An 18,628-nucleotide genomic window follows, 5' to 3' on the forward strand; every position below is an offset into this window, starting at 1 on the left:
TGTAGTGACGTACTATACTGTATGTACGGTGGCCCTGAGAGGTCAAACCACTGCAACTTACTGTAAGAAAATAGATAGATAGATAGATAGATAGAAATGTGCTTCAAAACAAAATAACTTTATCAATTAAAAAACTTTCCCGGGACACAAATAAGTGACAGACCGGGCTGATGCTAAGCTAACAGTAGCTACATATTTACAATAACATCTGAATCATGTGATGATGGCGTTTGTAATAATGAACCAGACTGAACTTAAAACATCTGGCTTAGTCACAGCTGCTTCTCTCTCTCTTTCTCTCTGCTGGTCTCAGATCAGCTCCTAATTCAGAAACATCTCGGCCGACATCGTCTTCACGCCTCCTCATGTCGATGATGAACACGACTCGACGGTTAATTAAAATTCATCTCTATCACTAATAACTAACTCAGATCTGTGTCGCCCTGCGGCCACGTCTGATTGGTCAGAGAAGAGACTGTTTGGGCATCAACTACATGCACTTTATTTTGAAGGGCTCCTATGTGCATTTTATTGTGAAGAGCTACAGGGAAACCACTGATGCATTATATTATATATTATATATTAATGCACCGCTAACATACACAGTTAATGTCCATACATAAGCTGCTGGTTAAACACATCACCACTCAACCTATGCACACACACGTACACATGCACTACACACACGCATACACGTGCACGCACACACACACACACACACTCCTTGTTTCCCTGCAGCGTGTGTTTTCCAGGCCTGGTTATATAAACTGCTGTGTTTTTGGTAGAAAGATGTGAGCAGCTGCTGCTAACTGGCCTCATACCACCCCACACTGTTACTGCCAACACAACACCAGGGGGTCCAACACAACCACACACACACACACACACACACACACACACACACACACACACACACACACACACACACACACACACACACACACACACACACACATAAGCAAGCAAACAAACAAAATACTCAAGGTTGCATAACCTCACCACCACCATATCGCTCTCTCATCCGGTCTCTTTATTTTCTCTTTATTGTTTCCATTAACCTCTCTCTCTCTCTCTCTCTTTCTCACACACACACACACACACACACACACACACACACACACACACACACACACACACACACACACACACACACACACACACACACAAAGTATCCCCTGCAGCCTAAATGTCAAGTTACATAAATTGCAGTGTTTTGAGGAAAATGAATGGTCTCACGTTGTCAATGCCAACCGTGGCAACCAGGAGGTCAAACACACACACACACACACACACACACACACACACACACACACACACACAAACTCATATACAGTACACACATATACAGTAAACGCACACATACACAGACACACACACCTATTACATTTTTTTTCTTTGCTTGTTTGTACAATACTGTGTTTTGTTTGCGGCCGGAGAGTTTTTCTCTCCGAGCTGATCTGTGGTCAGTTTGAACAAACAGTTTTCACTGAGGAAGAAAAACAAAAAAGTGAAACTGAATCTGTGTTTGAACCTCGTTGATTGTTTTTTCTTGGAAACACAGAGTTTTGTTTCTCTCTCTGCAGCAGAAAAAAAGCCTCATGATGGTTCAAAACTTTCACTATGAATCACATTTATTTTCCCGCTGTTGTCGTCCACGGTAACGGACGTGAAGCTGATGGACAGAGTTTGATTTGACCTTTTTAATGTAACTGTGTGTGGGTTCATGTGTGTGTGTATGTGTGTGTGTGAGACTTGAAAAGAAAAACAGCATTGATACAAATTAAAGGACTAATCCATGATTTTGATTTGATTTGATCTTTTTCTACGACTGAGTTGAGGAGATTGAAGAGAGTCTGAACATTAAATACAGAGCTAGAATCAGCTTAGCATGAACAGATCATCTAAAATATGTAGTATTGTACACATATATACATATCATATATTTAATTTTCTTATATAAAGTAAATGAACATGTCAAATAATATCATCAGTGTCAAAATAAAGCCTATTAAAACTTGGAACAATCTTTTATTTCAACATACAGGTCTTATTAGGTCCATATAAATATGTATGTTTGCTGATATTGTCAACCCAAATGTAAATATATATCCATCCCATAATATACTGATATTACAAAAAGTAGAGTTCAAAAGTCTGAGGTCAGTTTAAAAACATATTGTTCCTAAAATGAACCTGTATATTCTTGCACCAAAACAAAAATTCATCATAGAGAAATTTCAAATTGTGCATATACATTTTTACATCCAGTCCAGTCTTTGCATTTTTTCGTGTTGATAATTTAATTATTTTGGACAGTTTTATCTCATTTTTACTGGATTACTGTAACCAGGCCTATATAAATAAATACGTTTCAATAAAATAAAGATGTTGTCAAGCGAAGGTTAATCTTTAATTCATTTAAAGCACAAACTCTTAAGTGCAGGTCTCCACGGGGTCGACACCAGACACCTGCTGCTCTTAGAGGCCGAGGAGAAGAAACGAGACGCGATTGATATCAAATGAACATGACGGTGAAACTTAACCGAGATCAGCTCCTGAAGTGACGGGAGAAAGTGTGTGTGTGTGTGTGTGTGTGTGTGTGTGTGTGTGTGTGTGTGTGTGAGCGTGAATCACTCACATTCACACACACTCAAACATTTACAACAGTAGAAAATAAACCGGTGAACTCAGCTCCTGGTGAATTTAACAACCAGTTAGGAAGAAGTTGGACTGATTTGATGATTGTAAACTTTGTTGTGCGTTGTCAGCACTGTAAGCGTTGTGTGTTTCTATGGAGACGACCTGGACAACAAACTTTAGACCCAACAAAAGTCATATTAATTGATAAGCCAATATGATATCAACCTGTATAATCACAATAGGATGTTGCTGTTTTTAGCATGGCATGCAGCCCTATATTTCATTCATATATGATATTAACACACCTAAAATAATGGGTTTTTTTAATCTTTGTTTGATTCGTTTTTCTAATTAATTCAAACAATATTCTGTGAAACTGTCTCAGACTCTATTGTTTATTATGGTTTTACAGTCAATATACAGTATAGTCATGTAACATGTCTACAATAGAGACAGACGTAAACGTACATATCTTAATGAGCAAGATACACAGTATATGTAAATATATAAAATTTTCCCCACTTCTTGTAGGTTTCATGTACATAATATAAACATACAGTACAGTATGTGTTTTTATTTTGCATACAGGAAGTTATGTAGCTACATGTATTACATTTGCATATGGGAGTGATTAGTTTATGTCCTAAAATCTGACTCCACGTGATCAGGAATACCCTACTGATGACTGTGTCTAGTAGTGAAATGCATTTTTTAATGGTGATGTGTTCACTGACTGACGTGAACAGTGACATAACCATTAACCTCAGGAAGGAAGTGATTAAACAACACAGTGAGTGAATCTTTGTGCTGAACCGAACAGAGAAAAGGTCACGACTCGGCTCTCTACTTCCACTTGAACTTCAGCAGTTGATTTTTTCTACTTTATTCAGCGTTTTTTCCAACTTTTTCTGAGCAACTCCTTCAGCTTTATAATTGATCTTCTTTCAGTCCAAACTTTGATCGCTGAAAATGTTTCAGCTGCAAAAGTTTCAGCGTGCAAACATGAACCTCTTCTTTCGTCTCTCAGGTGAAGACTTCTCCTGTTGTTTGCATTTTTCTACCTCCACTCACTTTTCAGGAATTCCCCCAACGCTCGGGGTCTGTTGGGTAAACACTTTGCGCTGCGTTTGAGGAGCCCCTTCTCTCTCTCTTGAGCTCACAAGGTGGAAGTCAGAGCTGTAGAAACGAGGCTTATTGTGTTGACAAAGGCTCAGAGAGGAGGAACAGCAGGGTGTGGCACCACCGTTGTCGTTGTTGTCGTCGCCCAACGAGGAAAACTGGCACGAAATTACAACCTTTGTCTGATGAAATGTCTGGAATTCAACGACTGAAGAAGGTTTGACGTGACCCTGATGAAGACAATTAGTGACAACGTGAACCTGTGGCTGACAGAACTGGGCTGCTGTTAGAGAATAGGCTAATTGAGTTTTATATTGTCGGCACAACGGCACTGGTATTTGAAATCCCCACGATGCCTTTAAGGACAGAACGGCTACTCAGGCAGTCAGGCTAGGTATCGCCTCTTAGAAAGTGTTTGTTGAATATGCGCAATGTTTTGATGTAGCCAAGTTCCCAACATCTCTTTCACTGATTTTTAATTATCTTTATTTAATATTTTTGTTTATAGGCTATAAATAATCTTTTAATTAATTTAAATTTGCCCAGGACTTGATAATGTATGAATGTTTAATTTTTGAGCACTTTATAAGCCTTATAAAGGAGGTATTTGCAAGTTATGATAATGCTACATGCCAGGATTAGCATTAACATTAGCAGCTGTTTCCTTAGCAGTATTAAACAGTTGGCAGAGCTCCAACCATTCATGTATTTACAAAACAAGAGATAATTTCCTCCTCAGTGTAGCGCTGCTCTTTCAAGACAGTGACTCGGTATTGGAAAACTGGCATTAGCGGGTTAGCATAGCGTCAGTGGTAGAAGTGAAAGAAACAGGTCACAATAGTTAATGTTTGCATTGGTTTCCATGACTAAAAATTCTTGGCAAGTTAGCTAATAAAGTTAAATCTTGAATTCGCCAACATTTCTGGTCAACAATTAGCTACATTAGCTACGTCATGGCACCTGTAAGGACTTTAAAACTTTGAAAATAAACAGCAGTTGGTTTCCAAATTTCTGTAAGGTGTTTCCTGGAGATGCACCTTAAAACTAAGGTTTAAATGCTATTTCAAGGACAAATCCACATTTTAAAGAACATATTCTGGTGTTAAAACACTCACAAACATCGGCTCGTCATCCAAATAGGCTACATATTAGACTATAATAAAAACATTCTGTGAATTGACCAAAATCTAGCTTATTATTGGACAGAAAATACTCAAATTTAGTGCATATGAGGTGTGTAAACAACCTCGAATCAGCTTTTTAAAACTGTAAATGTATTTTTCTCGCAGACCTTGTACAATGAATTAGACAGTGGAAAACAGCTCTAGCCTACAGTGGATCATCCTCTGTTGTTTGGACTTAGCCTATGAAAAGCGACGCTGCTGCTGCTAAATATTTAAAAACGCCACTTATCTTTGCTGTGAACGCCACAAATTAGATTCAGTTCACTTCCACTAACTTCAGTTAACTTTAGCCAGTAAAAAAACAACTAAACTAAATGCACAATTAAACCCCCAGTAGGTGAGAAAATATGTCATTTATCATAAAGGTGAAGTGACCCGTTGAGTCGGCGCCTGAGGAACATGTGAAGGTATGTGTTACTAACAGGTAACCCGAGCTGCTCTGTACATTCAGGCCTCAGCTTTATCCTGTCATCATTAATGCAGGAGCTCATGCGAGAGGAGAGCAATCCTAAAGCAACAATTAAACACAACTGAACTATGCATGACGAGTGTGACGGGGGCAGGCGATATGCACACACACAAACACACACAAACACACACAGAGACTCTGCAGCCTGGAGGCAACAGACTATCTCATCCATCCAGACAACTGCACGTCAAACACAGAGATGTTCAGCCGAGGGGGCGAAGTCGTCTCTTTATAACTGAGATGTTACTGTTAAAAACACACTGAATGAAACCACACGGTGAAGCCGGACAAGGTTCTGCTGTTTATTTCAACACTAACAGTCATATGTGTGTGTGACAACAACAACATGTGTTGACCGGTGTCGGGCTGCAGCCACAGTGCATCTCATTTTTCTCTCTCTCTCTGTGTTGCTGAGGAAAAGCTTTGCTGAATGTCACCTCAACGCCGGCTGTTGTTTGGATGCAGCTAAAAAAAAACATCATCATCAGTCTCTTCTAGGTGTTTATAAGGTTTATCACTTTTCACGACGGCTGGACAAACGTCAAAACATTGTAGCTACGTGTATGTGACATCACAACAGCCCGATATTAATAATAATAATATAATAATAATAAAAGAATAGAGCGATTGATTCAGTTGGAGGGATTATCTCATCTGCTGCTGCCTCTGTTTTATTGTATTTCCTCTGTGCACTTCTTGGAAGAGAGAAACCACGATGAACAGCTAATACGACTTTGCAGTGACTGTTTCCAGGATGTTAAAAAAACAAAAAAAAGGGAACCAGAGCTTAAAATAGTGACACAGGCTCAGATCAGAGATGCATGGAGCTGTGGGATTATTACTAAAACGGGCTTGTTCCTCCCAAAAGCATCTTTAAACTCCAGTGTTACAGGTGTTGAAACAGGCCGACCCTGCCAAAAACGGTCCCAGCCGGAGAAAAAAGGACGAATTGCCCCCCAAAAAGGAGTCATCGGATGTGAATGACATGCTTTTTGGACTCTTTTGCTTTCCATAGGATGAAGATTGTTTCTATCTTGCACCTTTGACTTTGCTTTTGGTTGATTAAGATGCTTTTTTGAGGAAACAAGCCAACATGACGCCAAAATAACGGTCAAAAAACACAGATTTAAAGGAGAAACGTCGCCATTTTTTGCATCTTACATGTGAAAACAGCTGTTTAACATCACATGACGTCTGATCTGATGATGTGTCTCCAAAGCTCTGGGTGCAGGATTATTATTATTATTATTATTATTATTATTATTATTATTATTATTATTACCGTATTGTCTCCTATAATAGAAACCTTGGGGTTGCAAAGCATTTAGGAAGCAGCAGAGGAGGAGCTGTCAAGTTGCATCATGGGAAATGTAGGAGTCAGTCTCCACTTCAAATCAAACTATCAAGTGTCAGACATGTGTTCATTTGTTTTGACTTTAACGTCACATGAAGCTTTAAACCGGTGGTTCCCAACCTGGAGGCCAAAGGTTAAACCTGAAGATTCACAGGAGAAGGAGAAGAAAAAGTTATGAAAAAAGAAAAGAAAAGCGAGAGAAGAGAGTTTTCGTGGATGAATTAAACTTTTGATGTGGTTATTATTAGTTGGTAACGAGCCCAAAAAACGTCAGGAACCACAGCTTTGAAGCAGCGTCTTAACATTTTGGGAAGTGATCTCAGTTTTTTGCCAAGAAGAGCACAGAACAGAAAGATGAAAGTGAACGAGGCTCCACAGTTTATTAAACCAGCTCTATAAACAGGCCCAGCGATGGGAACCACCACCACCGCCTCTGCTGCTGCTGCTGCTGCTTCATGTTTAAAACCCAAGAAGACGTTTACATTTCACACTGAGGACGACACATCGAGTGGGTGGATGATTTCTGCTGCTCACAACAACTTCTACTCTTTCTTTTTTTCTTTTTTTTCTCTCTAAATCTGATAAAATACCGAATGTAAATGTTTTGGAGTGGCTGTGACTTCTTCTGTACATTTCAATCCTCTTTTGAAGAGACTGTGGTGAACTGATGCTACTTGGACCGGACGTGGTGTCTTCTTGTCTGCTGCAGCCGACTGTGACCCCTTTTTAAATTAAAAAAAAAGGATCTGAACCCGTCTGACACTTTTGCCCTTCAGTTGTTTTCAGACTGTTCTCTACAGACAGGAAGTGGCTTGTTATAATACTCTTCTAGGCTATTTTCTCTCCTAATAAGTGGTGCTTTGTTGACGCTCCTCATTGGAGGGTTGTTGCTAGAAGGAGTGCATGATCTGCAGGAAGTGACATCATAGATAGACAACATGCAAACTTTACTTATCTGTGCCTAAACTTAACTTAACTTGGCTTCACTTACTTTTAGTTTTTTGCCCCCTTTTTTACACCTGTACGTGTCAGTTTTACTAAACTTAACCAGTCGGGAGTTCTCGACGATTTTTGGTGAGGTTCTACGTCTCTTCCTGCAGATCATGTACTCCATCTATAGCCACAACCTCACTGGAGGCCAAAGGTCAGCTATATGGAGCAGCAAGGGGCCTAGTATCATCGAACCTCTAAGCATGCTGTGTCCCCTCCTATAGCTTATTGTGCAACGACTACATGATAAGAAATTATTGCTATAGAATTACAGTGTCCAAACTGAACATGAGGTGCGTTTACAGGAGGAGGGAGAGTCTTTCCCTCTATTGCCAACAACACTGATTTCCTTTCTCTGCCCCTGAGTTTGTGGCTTGTGTGAGAGAGTGAGAGTTTATATATTATAGTTAAGTTCACACCAGGGACTCGCACACAGGCGGGTTGTCAGAGTCCTGGCTGTGCATGGAGCTCAGGCCCGTGTCCGAGTCCTCGTCGTTGGTGTTGCAGGACTTGGACAGACCTCTGGCCTGCTCCACCCAGGCTCCTCCACCACCGCTGCTGCTCTTCTCCGACGGTGCAGACTCGATGTCCGCTCCCACAGCCCCATGCAGCTCCTCCTCTACAGTCTCAGTCCCTTTGCTGCTGCCGCTGCTGTTCGCCTGCTGCTCCAGCTCCATCGTCTCCACTCGGGCCAGCAGCTCCAGCAGTTCGCTCTCCTTGGTCTCCCAGAGTGCCAGACTCAGGTCCAAGTCCCCGCGGATGGCGTCCAGGTCCGTCTTCAGCCGCAGGCCGATGTACAGACTGGTGTCCAGCTGCGTCTTGATCCGCTCCTCCTCCAGCGCGACCTCGTTCTCCGACGACGACAGACTCTCCACATCTGGCTCCACCACAGCTGGAGCGGCAGAAGAAGGAAGGCACATCTCCTCCGCGACGCTGTCCGTCTCCTCCGCCTCTGCCACTACTCCTCCTCCTCCTCCTTCTCTCTTCTCCTCCCGCCGCCGCTTCATCCACCGCCGGTTCAGCTCCTCCTGGATCTCCCCGGTGATGCTCTCCACCAGCGCCTCGCGCTCCGCCAGCTCCTCCTGCAGCCGGATCACCTCCTCGCAGCGCCGCGCGTACTCCTCGAACTGCGCCAGCGCCTCCGCGGTGCAGCGCGCGTCCTGCCGCTCCGCTTTGCGCTTACAGTCCGAGGAGGAGGAGGCAGAGGAGGCGGCAGGAGCGTCCGCGGCGGAGGAGGAAGAGGAGGAGGCGGAGGAGGAGGAGGAGGCGTCCACCATGTATGTGTCCTGCACATAGTTGACTCCGTGTCTCTTGATGCGGTCGAAGTGCACTTTGGCCTCGCAGCGCTCGATCTCGCGGTCCAGCTCCTTGATCCTCTGGACCTGCTGCCGGATGGTGTGGTCCTGGGAGATCACCAGGTGGACCAGCGTCTCCATCTTCTCCACGGAGCCTTTATTACACACAGCACTGGGACTCTGCTCCTTCTTCTTGTTCATCTTATCCAACTTCCTGAACGCCTTCCGCACGATGCGCCGCTGCTTCTCCTGCGACAGGTTGGCAGCAGCGGCCGCCGCGGTCCAGCAGGTCCGGACGCTGCCCCTCAGCCCCCCCGCGCCCGAGCCCCCTCCCGGGCTGTCCCGGCTCTGGACCACCCGGGCCTCGGCGCTGCGCGGGCCGTTGTTGGGCAGCGACGCCTCGTTCTTGACCAGCACGAAGCGCACGTTCTCCTGCTCGTCGCCCCACGCGCTCCACAGCCGCAGGATCTTGGTCTTGTTGGGTAAAATCCTCTCGAAGCCGCGCCACTTCTCCACCACGCAGTACGCCTGCGGGGCGCCGGACAGCATGGCGGCCGAGCTGCCCTGCCGCAGGTTCTGGTCCTCCAGCAGCACCTTCACCACGTCGGCGCAGGTGGTCCGCTTCGTCAGCCCGGAGACCAGCTTCTCCTCGCGGCAGACCCACACCGACACCTTCCCCTCCTCCGGCTCCATCTCCGGCGGTGCAACAAAGTTAGTTCAGTTTTTTAAAAAGAATTAGCGCAACTCAGAAAGTAAAGAAGACAGCAGCTGCGGTCTCCAGGTCTCTGGCTTTTAATTTAATCATAATGATCGAAACATGGACGCGTCGGATTCATCCAAAACGCAAAAACACAAAAAACAAAGTGCGCGCTTTAAAGTCCGAGCGCACCGGGCGGAGCGCACCGATCCAGTCAGGTCTCAACAACCATCAGCGCTAGAAATAAAAACAAAAAAAACATTACATCCATTTGTTTTTCCGGTGTTCTGCTGCTGCTGCTGCCGGGACCTCATCCCGCTCTGCCCGGCAGATTGATCTGAGCCGCGGAGAGAGAGAGAGAGAGAGAGAGGAGGAGGAGGAGGAGGAGGTGGAGGTGCGTCCTTGTGACAGGACAGGCTGCTCCGCTCCGCTGTGTGGGACAGAGCCGAGAGGAGGAGGAGGAGGAGGAGGGGAGGAGGGTGTAACAGCTGGGACACGCCTCCCTGCCTCTCGATTCGTCTGGCTCCCCGTCACACTCTCACACACACACACACACACACACACACACACACACACACACACACACACACACACACACACACACACACACACACACACACACACACACACACACACACACACACACACACACACACAGAGACAGACAGTTGGAGTCTCAGCCTGATTTTAATGAATGAATATGAAACATTGATTCTGTTTCCTCAGACTGAACTTTCTCTGCTCCACACACAACAACTTCAGCTCAGAAGCAGTTCTAGTAGGCTACTTCTTCTTCCTGGTGTTGTGTCCTCAAGGTCAAAGGTCAAGAAGACTGATTAGATTTCAAGCGTTGATAACTGATAGAAAATGAGATTATACACCAACAGGTATCATAAAGGTTTTTTGCAGGTTTGAATTCGTCTTTATCTTCGTCTCTCGACTCTCTGACCGATGAGTTTCTGCACCGAACATGTTTGATGTCCAACCAAAACCTCACAGACAGGACGATAGATAGATAGATAGATAGATAGATAGATAGATAGATAGATAGATAGATAGATAGATAGATCATTAGACCAATAGATAGATAGATAGATAGATAGATAGATAGATAGATAGATAGATAGATCATTAGACCAATAGATAGATAGATAGATAGATAGATAGATAGATAGATAGATAGAACAAATGATAGATCGAACGATCAATAGATAGATTGAACATTAGATAGAACGATAGATAGAACGATAGATAGATAGATAGATTGAACGATAGATAGATAGATAGATAGAACGATAGGTAGATAGATAGATAGATAGATAGATAGATAGATAGATAGATAGATAGATAGATAGATAGATAGATAGATAGATAGATAGATAGATAGAACATTAGAATAATAGAATAGATAGATATATAGATAGATAGATAGATAGATAGAACATTAGAATAATAGATAGATAGATAGATAGATAGATAGATAGATAGATAGAACATTAGAATAATAGATAGATAGATAGATAGATAGATAGATAGATAGATAGATAGATAGATAGATAGATAGATAGATAGATAGATAGATAGATAGATAGATAGATAGATAGATAGATAGATAGATAGAACATTAGACCAATAGATAGATAGAATGATGAATAGATAGAATGATCGATAGATAAAACAATAGACAGACATATGCATCTGTTTTCTTGTTGCAGTCAGAGCTTTGACCCTTCAGGGCCACCGTACCATGTTGTGTATTAGAGCTACATTGAGCGCAGGTTCGAGGCCAAAGCAGAGACCCAGCAGAGAGGAGCTGGAGGAGCTGGAGGAGCTCGTCTGCAGCTCTTACTCAGCAGTGTTTCACTGCAGCAGCAGCGTTCATTGTTGTGCAGCTTCATCTTCATAATCCGGTGCACACGGCTGAACGTCTCTGAGCTCAGCTGCAGCGAGAGGGAAATCCTGCAGAGCTGCCGTACAGCGTCTGACCCCCTAATCTGCTCTGTCAACTCTTTCAGGGCCAGAATGTGGTTGATGAAACTCATAAAAGGATTTATCTGTTTATTTATCTGCATTAAGAGTGTTTTGTTGTGTGCCACTGCTGCACTACATTAATGGGGAGGGGGTTTATCCTCCTCACCAGCCACCATTAGTCTGTTTGTGTGCTGTAACCTCAGCTCAGAGGGACGGCCCGGGCCGAGTTTGTTGGTAAAATAACTGCTTAGAAAACCATCTGGGAATGTGACAACACACTAATGCATGTGTGTGTGTGTGTGTGTGTGTGTGTGTGTGTGTGTGTGTGTGTGTGTGTGTGTGTGCATAGCAGACATAAACATACAGTATTACTCACAGCAGCATGTCCACACACATTCAGAGCGAGCGTGCAGTCACTGTGCACTTCGTTTGGATAAAGATAAGATGAGACACAACAGCGAGTGCTTTTCTGCTTTTTCTTCTTTATCTCTGATCTCACTTCCTGTGAGGTCGTCAGGTCCGTCTGACCTCAGACCAGCTGGTAAAGGTTTGCTGCACAAGGGCGGTGAACACAAAAGCAAGGCCGAGTCACAAAAACTGATTAAAAACCACAGGGTTCATCGCTGATTGAAAATAAAATCTGCTGCATAGATTATAATTAATCTCCAGAGAATCACTTTGTGTTTGCAAAAAGCTTTTTAATGTCAACTAAATGTGCAACCTATTAAATTCCCTGAGAGGTGAAATAATACTATTATCTTAATGGCTAATGAATATGAATGATCAGAGGTGATGATGCATTTTTGAGAGCATGGCTCCCCCTGGTGTTCATACAAGGTATCACAGAGGCTGGAGCCACGTTTACCTCATTTACACTGAACTATTTTAGGACAAAAATAATCAAACAGCTTCTCTCAGCAACAGTGACACAGTGTAAATCATCACAGGCCAAATATTTAAACACAACATTTCATCCCCTGCTGTCACACATGAATCTCAGTCACTGCATCCTCAGCTTGTAACATGACATGAAACTCGTTCTCCATTATTTTTTAACACCTTTATCTACCAGCATGGAGTGTCAGTATGAAACTGTGTCTTCTTGTGTCATGTCACTTTGAGAGCTATACACAACACACTACACACCAAAAAAATGTCAAATATCCTCTGCAGCTGACTGGATAGACTCCCTGTCACCATCTGTCTCTGTATGTCCTTTATATTCAAAGTGCACCTTTATGTCACAGTAAAGGCCTGTACAGACTCCACAAGAACAGAGAAATGTGTTTGTTCTGTCAAGGTGGCTAAAACAACAAGAACAGAGTTAATCACTTCACGAGAAACTCAAGTGCAGAACTTCTAATTTCTGACCAATCGCACAAGAGTTGTTGGACACCATACACAGTCGGTCGGTTGGTCCAAAAGGAAACGTGCAAAGGAAATAAAATATACAAGACAGAGTTGTTTTAGAGGTAAATTCATGCAAAACCACTGATGCGTGTTCCCGTCAGGGCGGTTTTTCAGCAAGCAGTCTCTGCATTTACCTCTAAAACAACTCTGTCTGGTAACGTTCTGTTATTATCTCATAGCGTGGTGAATGTGCAGGTCACAACTTGTCCACCGGAGCGTTTTGGAGTTGTTGCATTGTGTATTTGATGAGTTTGATGAGGGAAACCAAGAAATCCCATTAGCCTCCGTAGCATAGCTCTGAGCAGCTCGGGCTCTGCTCCGCCGTTCTAAAAATAGTTTGCACCGACAATTAAAGGTAACAAACCTACTGCTAAGACTATGGGGATTATGGCAATGGGCCAACTTGCCAAAATGTTGAACTATCCCTTTAAAGTCTGTGTCAGTGTAGCTGCTAACACGGACGAGGCTAATTAGCTACAAGCCAGCAAACCAAACAAACCAAACTGTGCTAAACCTTCAGAGTAAACAACATGAAGAAGCTGTAGACCTTGTTAAATCTCTACAGAATCTCTGCAGCGCAAATAAATGTGATTTGTCAATATTTACAAGCCACAGGTAGCAGCAGGAAGTGTTGAGTCTTACCTGTTCAGTCCTCCGTTGTCTATTTTCCTTTAATCCCAGGGATCACAAAAATAAAGTTTTTATTGTTGTTTTCTTTTTTTTTCTTTTTTTATAATAGCCTGAGTTTTGATTATCAACCACAAAGATCCACATAGACAGATCTCTGTCGGCTGTTGCTCCTCCTCCTCCTCTTCTTCTCCTTCTCTATTTCCCTCACAGAGCAGCTTCCTCAAAGACTTGTCTGTTTTTTAATGGCACCAAAAGGTGTCTTAGGTATCACAATGTTTTAATATTTTGGAGAGCTTCATGGACACCAGTGAGAAAATGGACAAATAAAAGTCTTATTAAAATCAAATAAAAAACTATCAGACTAAGAGGCCTTGAAGCTTCAGAGGAGGATTTTGCTGCTTAGCATATTGGTCTTGTATGAAGTACATCATATTGATACTTGTGAAATATGACTTTTTGTCTTCTTTTTTGCAAGGAAGGACCAAAAATAAAAACATGAAAGTACAGGCTGTAGTACAGGTCAGAAACTAGAGATGTAACCTGTCAAATTATGTTTTATAAACGCAGCTCTAAGGAGTTAAATCAAATATCAGAGTATCTTGTTTTACTGAGTTTAAAAGACGCCCAGAGGGAAACTTTAAACACATCACTCAGGTCCCGATCCTGACTCATTTCAACAGAAAGGAAGTAACTCAAAGTGTCAGTGGGTTGTTGGAAAATATCTTTTTTCTTTTTTTACTTGAGCAGCATCATGAGAACATGGATGTGAGTTTTTTGTTGTTAAATGACATGTGAAACGACGTGGTGTTTGCAGTTTTTAAAAAATGTAACTCCATTTGCTAATTAAAAATGAGTGATAAAAGATGGTTATGCATGAAAATGAGAACATAATGCATACACAAAATATAGAAATATGCACAAAAAGTAGAGATGTAAGACCTTAATGAGTGACGACCAACCCCAGTGCACAGTTTGGAACTGACCATTTATTTAAACTGAATAGCATATGCGTACAAAGTCTCTACAAAGCTAGAAAATATCTAACATACTTTTAGCCATGAGGGGGGGGAGAAAAAAAAAAAAAGGTTACAAAGCAAAGATCAGACCCTGTGCAGTACCAACAGACACACATCACTAGCTCTTGGATTTTTTTTTTCCTAAATGTACTCTCTTCTTTGCAAAATAGGATAAACATTAGAATATCAAAGATATACACAACATCTGTAATAAACGTTATTGTCACCTTTATACAAAGCACCTTATCAAAAAAAACCCTCAGTGCACACACACACAGATGCATTGCACATGCACTGGAGTGAAAGGATTCAAGGCCATTTTGGAATTGATTACAGACAGGATTTCTGTGCCACACGAGGTTTTCGGAAAAAAAAAAAAAGAAGATAAATATCCAACTTGCACGTACGTACGAGATAACATTGACAACACGGACAACAATGATTCAGAAACTCAGCAGTTCACTGCAGTTTGAATGTATACACTGCTCTTCGTGGGGCTTTTTCTTTTAAATTATCATTATTAGTGTGAGTAGACGTTAAACAGTAAAAAGCCCTAAAATAAAATAAAATAAAATAATAATAATAAAAAAAAGGTGAGTTCAAGGGCGTTTAAATAAATCACAGTTTCCTTCTGATACAGGGTTTCTTCAGTCTGCCAAACAAGATGATAGACGGTGTCCTTATTAGCTGAGACAGGTCAAATTCAAACCTTTGATTTGTTTCTAAGTAAATAACCTTCGTATGTTTATCTAAGTTGATAGTCCTGTTCCTTCTTCTTTCTTCTTTCTTTTTTGGCAGAAGCTTGTAAGTTATTCTACTGTACTCTCTTTATTTTTCCCCCCTCTGTGTGTGTGGTTTTGTGTTGCATGGCTGGCGACTGTCTTTGGTAAGCAGGTGGTAGATAAACGTCCAGACAAGAGGGTTTTTTATTATTATTATTGCAAAGATCAGTCCTCTGAGGCTGCGTGTTATTAAGATTACCATGACAAACTTTACTATACCGTAGTGAGAGACTCTGGGGGGGAAAAAGCTGCAAGAATTCACCTGCTCATATGATTCATGAGACGACGAGGGGCGTTTTTTACCGGACGAGGACCCAGACAAATAAGAGTCAAAATATATATAGCAGGTTTATAGGACGATGATGACTAATCTCAATACTTTTTTTTTTTTAGGCACAAGGGTGGAAAGTCCTCTGAGTCGGATCTGAGTTGTTCCTCATTAAAGACCAAATATTGAACAGATGGCCAGCTCTGATTAGAAGATGGCTGTTTTCACGTTTAGTAAAATAGAAGTAGGAGAAGTCGCCCCCAAACACAACGATCCTGGATCTTCTGGTCGTCACACACTGGAGTCGTGACAGTTTACTGATCGACTGGGCCTCGTTCATTAATGTGCATGAGTTTTTTTGTCCAAATTAGTTTTTATTCTGAGTGTTTGGAGTTTCAACATTGACTACAATCACCTCAGAGGTCTGATATCAGGTGTCAATAGACCATAATTTGATCTTATTGTAAGATAATGTTGTTTATAACAGAAGCTGCCAAGAGTTAGAGGAGAAGACTGATGCCGTAGCTATGTTTATAGACCAAGTACATGTGTTTAAAGAGTAAAATATAAGGCCACTTATCTTAGATTAAGGCTTGGAAACTTTTATCAATAAACAAACTTCTTCACTTGAATGGAAATTAACTTTAACCATTTTTTTATGGATTAAACAACTCCCATTTGACATATTTATTAGTCAGCCTGGTACGATAACGGAGCCAGATGAGCTCTCTCTCATTTCAGTTATTGCACTGAACAAAGCTCTGCTAAAATAATCTAGGATAAGCAAACAGACACCGGCTGCAGCTTAATGTTTATCATGACTTTGTCTTCTCATCTCATTCTTAGCCTGAAAATGAATAAGTGCAATTTCCAAAATGTTCAATGAACATTTTTGCTGTATGATGAACTCTATAATCAATAATGGCCCAGTGATTTTTTATTTTTCAATTATTTTACTGCAGGGATGTGAAGATAAAACTGGTCTTATGTCATTATAACTGTTGCATTTAATGAATGAGGCCCCGTCATGTGAAAACTGTCCATGCCACATAAACAGAACATCAGATCCATCAGATACAGAGTGAACCAGCGCGAGTCTCCGCATAAGGAAATAAACACAGGTTATTAAACTGCTGCCTGTCTATAAAATTACAGCTAGAAATACACCGAGTGCTGGAGCGTGTGACATGCAACCCTTCCTATCGTGTCTCTTTGTATATTTCTAACCACCATCTACGGAAAAAAACTTCTGTTTCCAAACCAAAGGCACTTCATGCTGCGGTCGGAGCATGACACGGACGGACCGGCGGTCGACACCTGCTACAGTACACTTCACTTCAGCAGTTTATTTTATTTGGTTTCTGTTTCATAAATCACTTCTATGCTGATGACGCAGCGTTGTAATAACCAGTCGTCCAGCGATTAAAGGGAACTGTGTTTTAAACTGTTAACACTGAACAGGCGGTGGGAAAACTTCAATTTAAACACGGTGGTGGCGACATTTCAGGCGTCAGTACGGACGAGTTAAAGCTCAAGTTAGCTGGTATAAGAATATTGAACTAAGCTAGGCTTAAAGGGATAGTTCAACATTTTGGCAAATAGGCCCATTGCCATAATCCCTATAGTTTTAGCAGTAGGTTTGTTACCTTTAATTGGCGGTGCAAGCTATTTTTAGAACGGCGGAGTAGAGCCGCGAGCTGCTCAGAGGAGGCTAATGGGATTTCTTGGTTTCCCTCATCAAACTCATCAAATACACAATCCAACAACTCCAAAACGCTCTGGTGGACAAGTTGTGACCTGCACAGACACAACACAACAGAATGTTACGAGACAGAGTTGTTTTAGAGGTGAATTCATGCAAAACCGCTGATGTGCGTTCCCGTCAGGGGCAGTTTTTCAGCAAAGCAGTCTCTGCATTTGCCTCTAAAACAACTCTGTCTTATAATGTTCTGTTATTATCTCATAGCGTGGTGAATGTGCAGGTCACAACTTGTCCACCAGAGCGTTGTGGAGTTGTTGGATTGTGTATTTGATGAGTTTGATGAGGGAAACCAAGAAATCCCATGAGCCTCCGTAGCATAGCTCTGAGCAGCTCGCGGCTCTGCTCCGCCGTTCTAAAATTAGCTTGCTCTGACAATTAAACGTAACGAACCTACTGCTATGACTATAGGGATTATGGCAATGGGCCAATTTGCCAAAAATGTTAAACTATCCCTTTAATTTTCAGATCACATATTTATTTAGCTGTTTTATTTTTCTTTTAACCACATTAAACGTCTCTTTTCCTTGAAAACACCATGAAGGACGTTGTTGATGTTGTTGTTGTATAGCTCAGAAGGTTCACAGTGCTCTCCAATGGACTGACCACAAAATGTTTCAAGTTATAATCCTCAAGATTTTTTTTAATCAAATCAAAATTCAGTCTTTGGCTCAAATATAAAAGAAATGTTCATTATTTTTATTTCATTTTATTTTATTTCACTCACACCAGCCGCCTCGTTCTTTACGCTCTTGCTTGCTTGCTGGCTTTTATTGTGAAAGAGCAACAGGAAACAAAGATGTATTTTAACGACCAAATCAACCAGGACTGTGACACCTTGAGGATTATAACTTCGACAAAGATTTTGATTTACCTGTTGCACAAAAAAAAAGTACCTGAATTGTTCAATTTCACTTATAGTTTCTTATTGACATAAATTTTAGATAGTGTTCCTGGAATTAAAATATAATCTATATGCTACTATCAATAAACAATTTCCCAAAGTTTTAGAAGCTATTCATTTTTTCTTTTACTTTTTTTCTT

At 41.7% G+C, this 18,628-nt stretch overlaps 1 protein-coding gene across 1 annotated transcript; it reads right to left on the reverse strand.

Annotated features, from left to right (window-relative positions):
• Window positions 1-6,727: 6,727 nt before the first annotated feature.
• On the reverse strand, window positions 6,728-10,049 carry rassf10a (Ras association domain family member 10a). The gene has a single exon (XM_083974469.1). The coding sequence runs from the start codon at window positions 9,742-9,744 to the stop codon at window positions 8,170-8,172; it is 1,575 nt and encodes a 524-aa protein (XP_083830595.1). The 5' UTR covers window positions 9,745-10,049; the 3' UTR covers window positions 6,728-8,169.
• Between the last annotated feature and the right edge of the window lie 8,579 nt (window positions 10,050-18,628).

Source organism: Trachurus trachurus, assembly GCF_905171665.1.
Source record: "Trachurus trachurus genome assembly, chromosome: 6".
Taxonomy (NCBI): domain Eukaryota; kingdom Metazoa; phylum Chordata; class Actinopteri; order Carangiformes; family Carangidae; genus Trachurus; species Trachurus trachurus.

Coding starts and splice junctions, on each gene's coding strand:
- rassf10a (XM_083974469.1), bottom strand. CDS start 9,744: ATGGAGCCGGAGGAGGGGAAGGTGTCGGTGTGGGTCTGCCGCGAGGAG.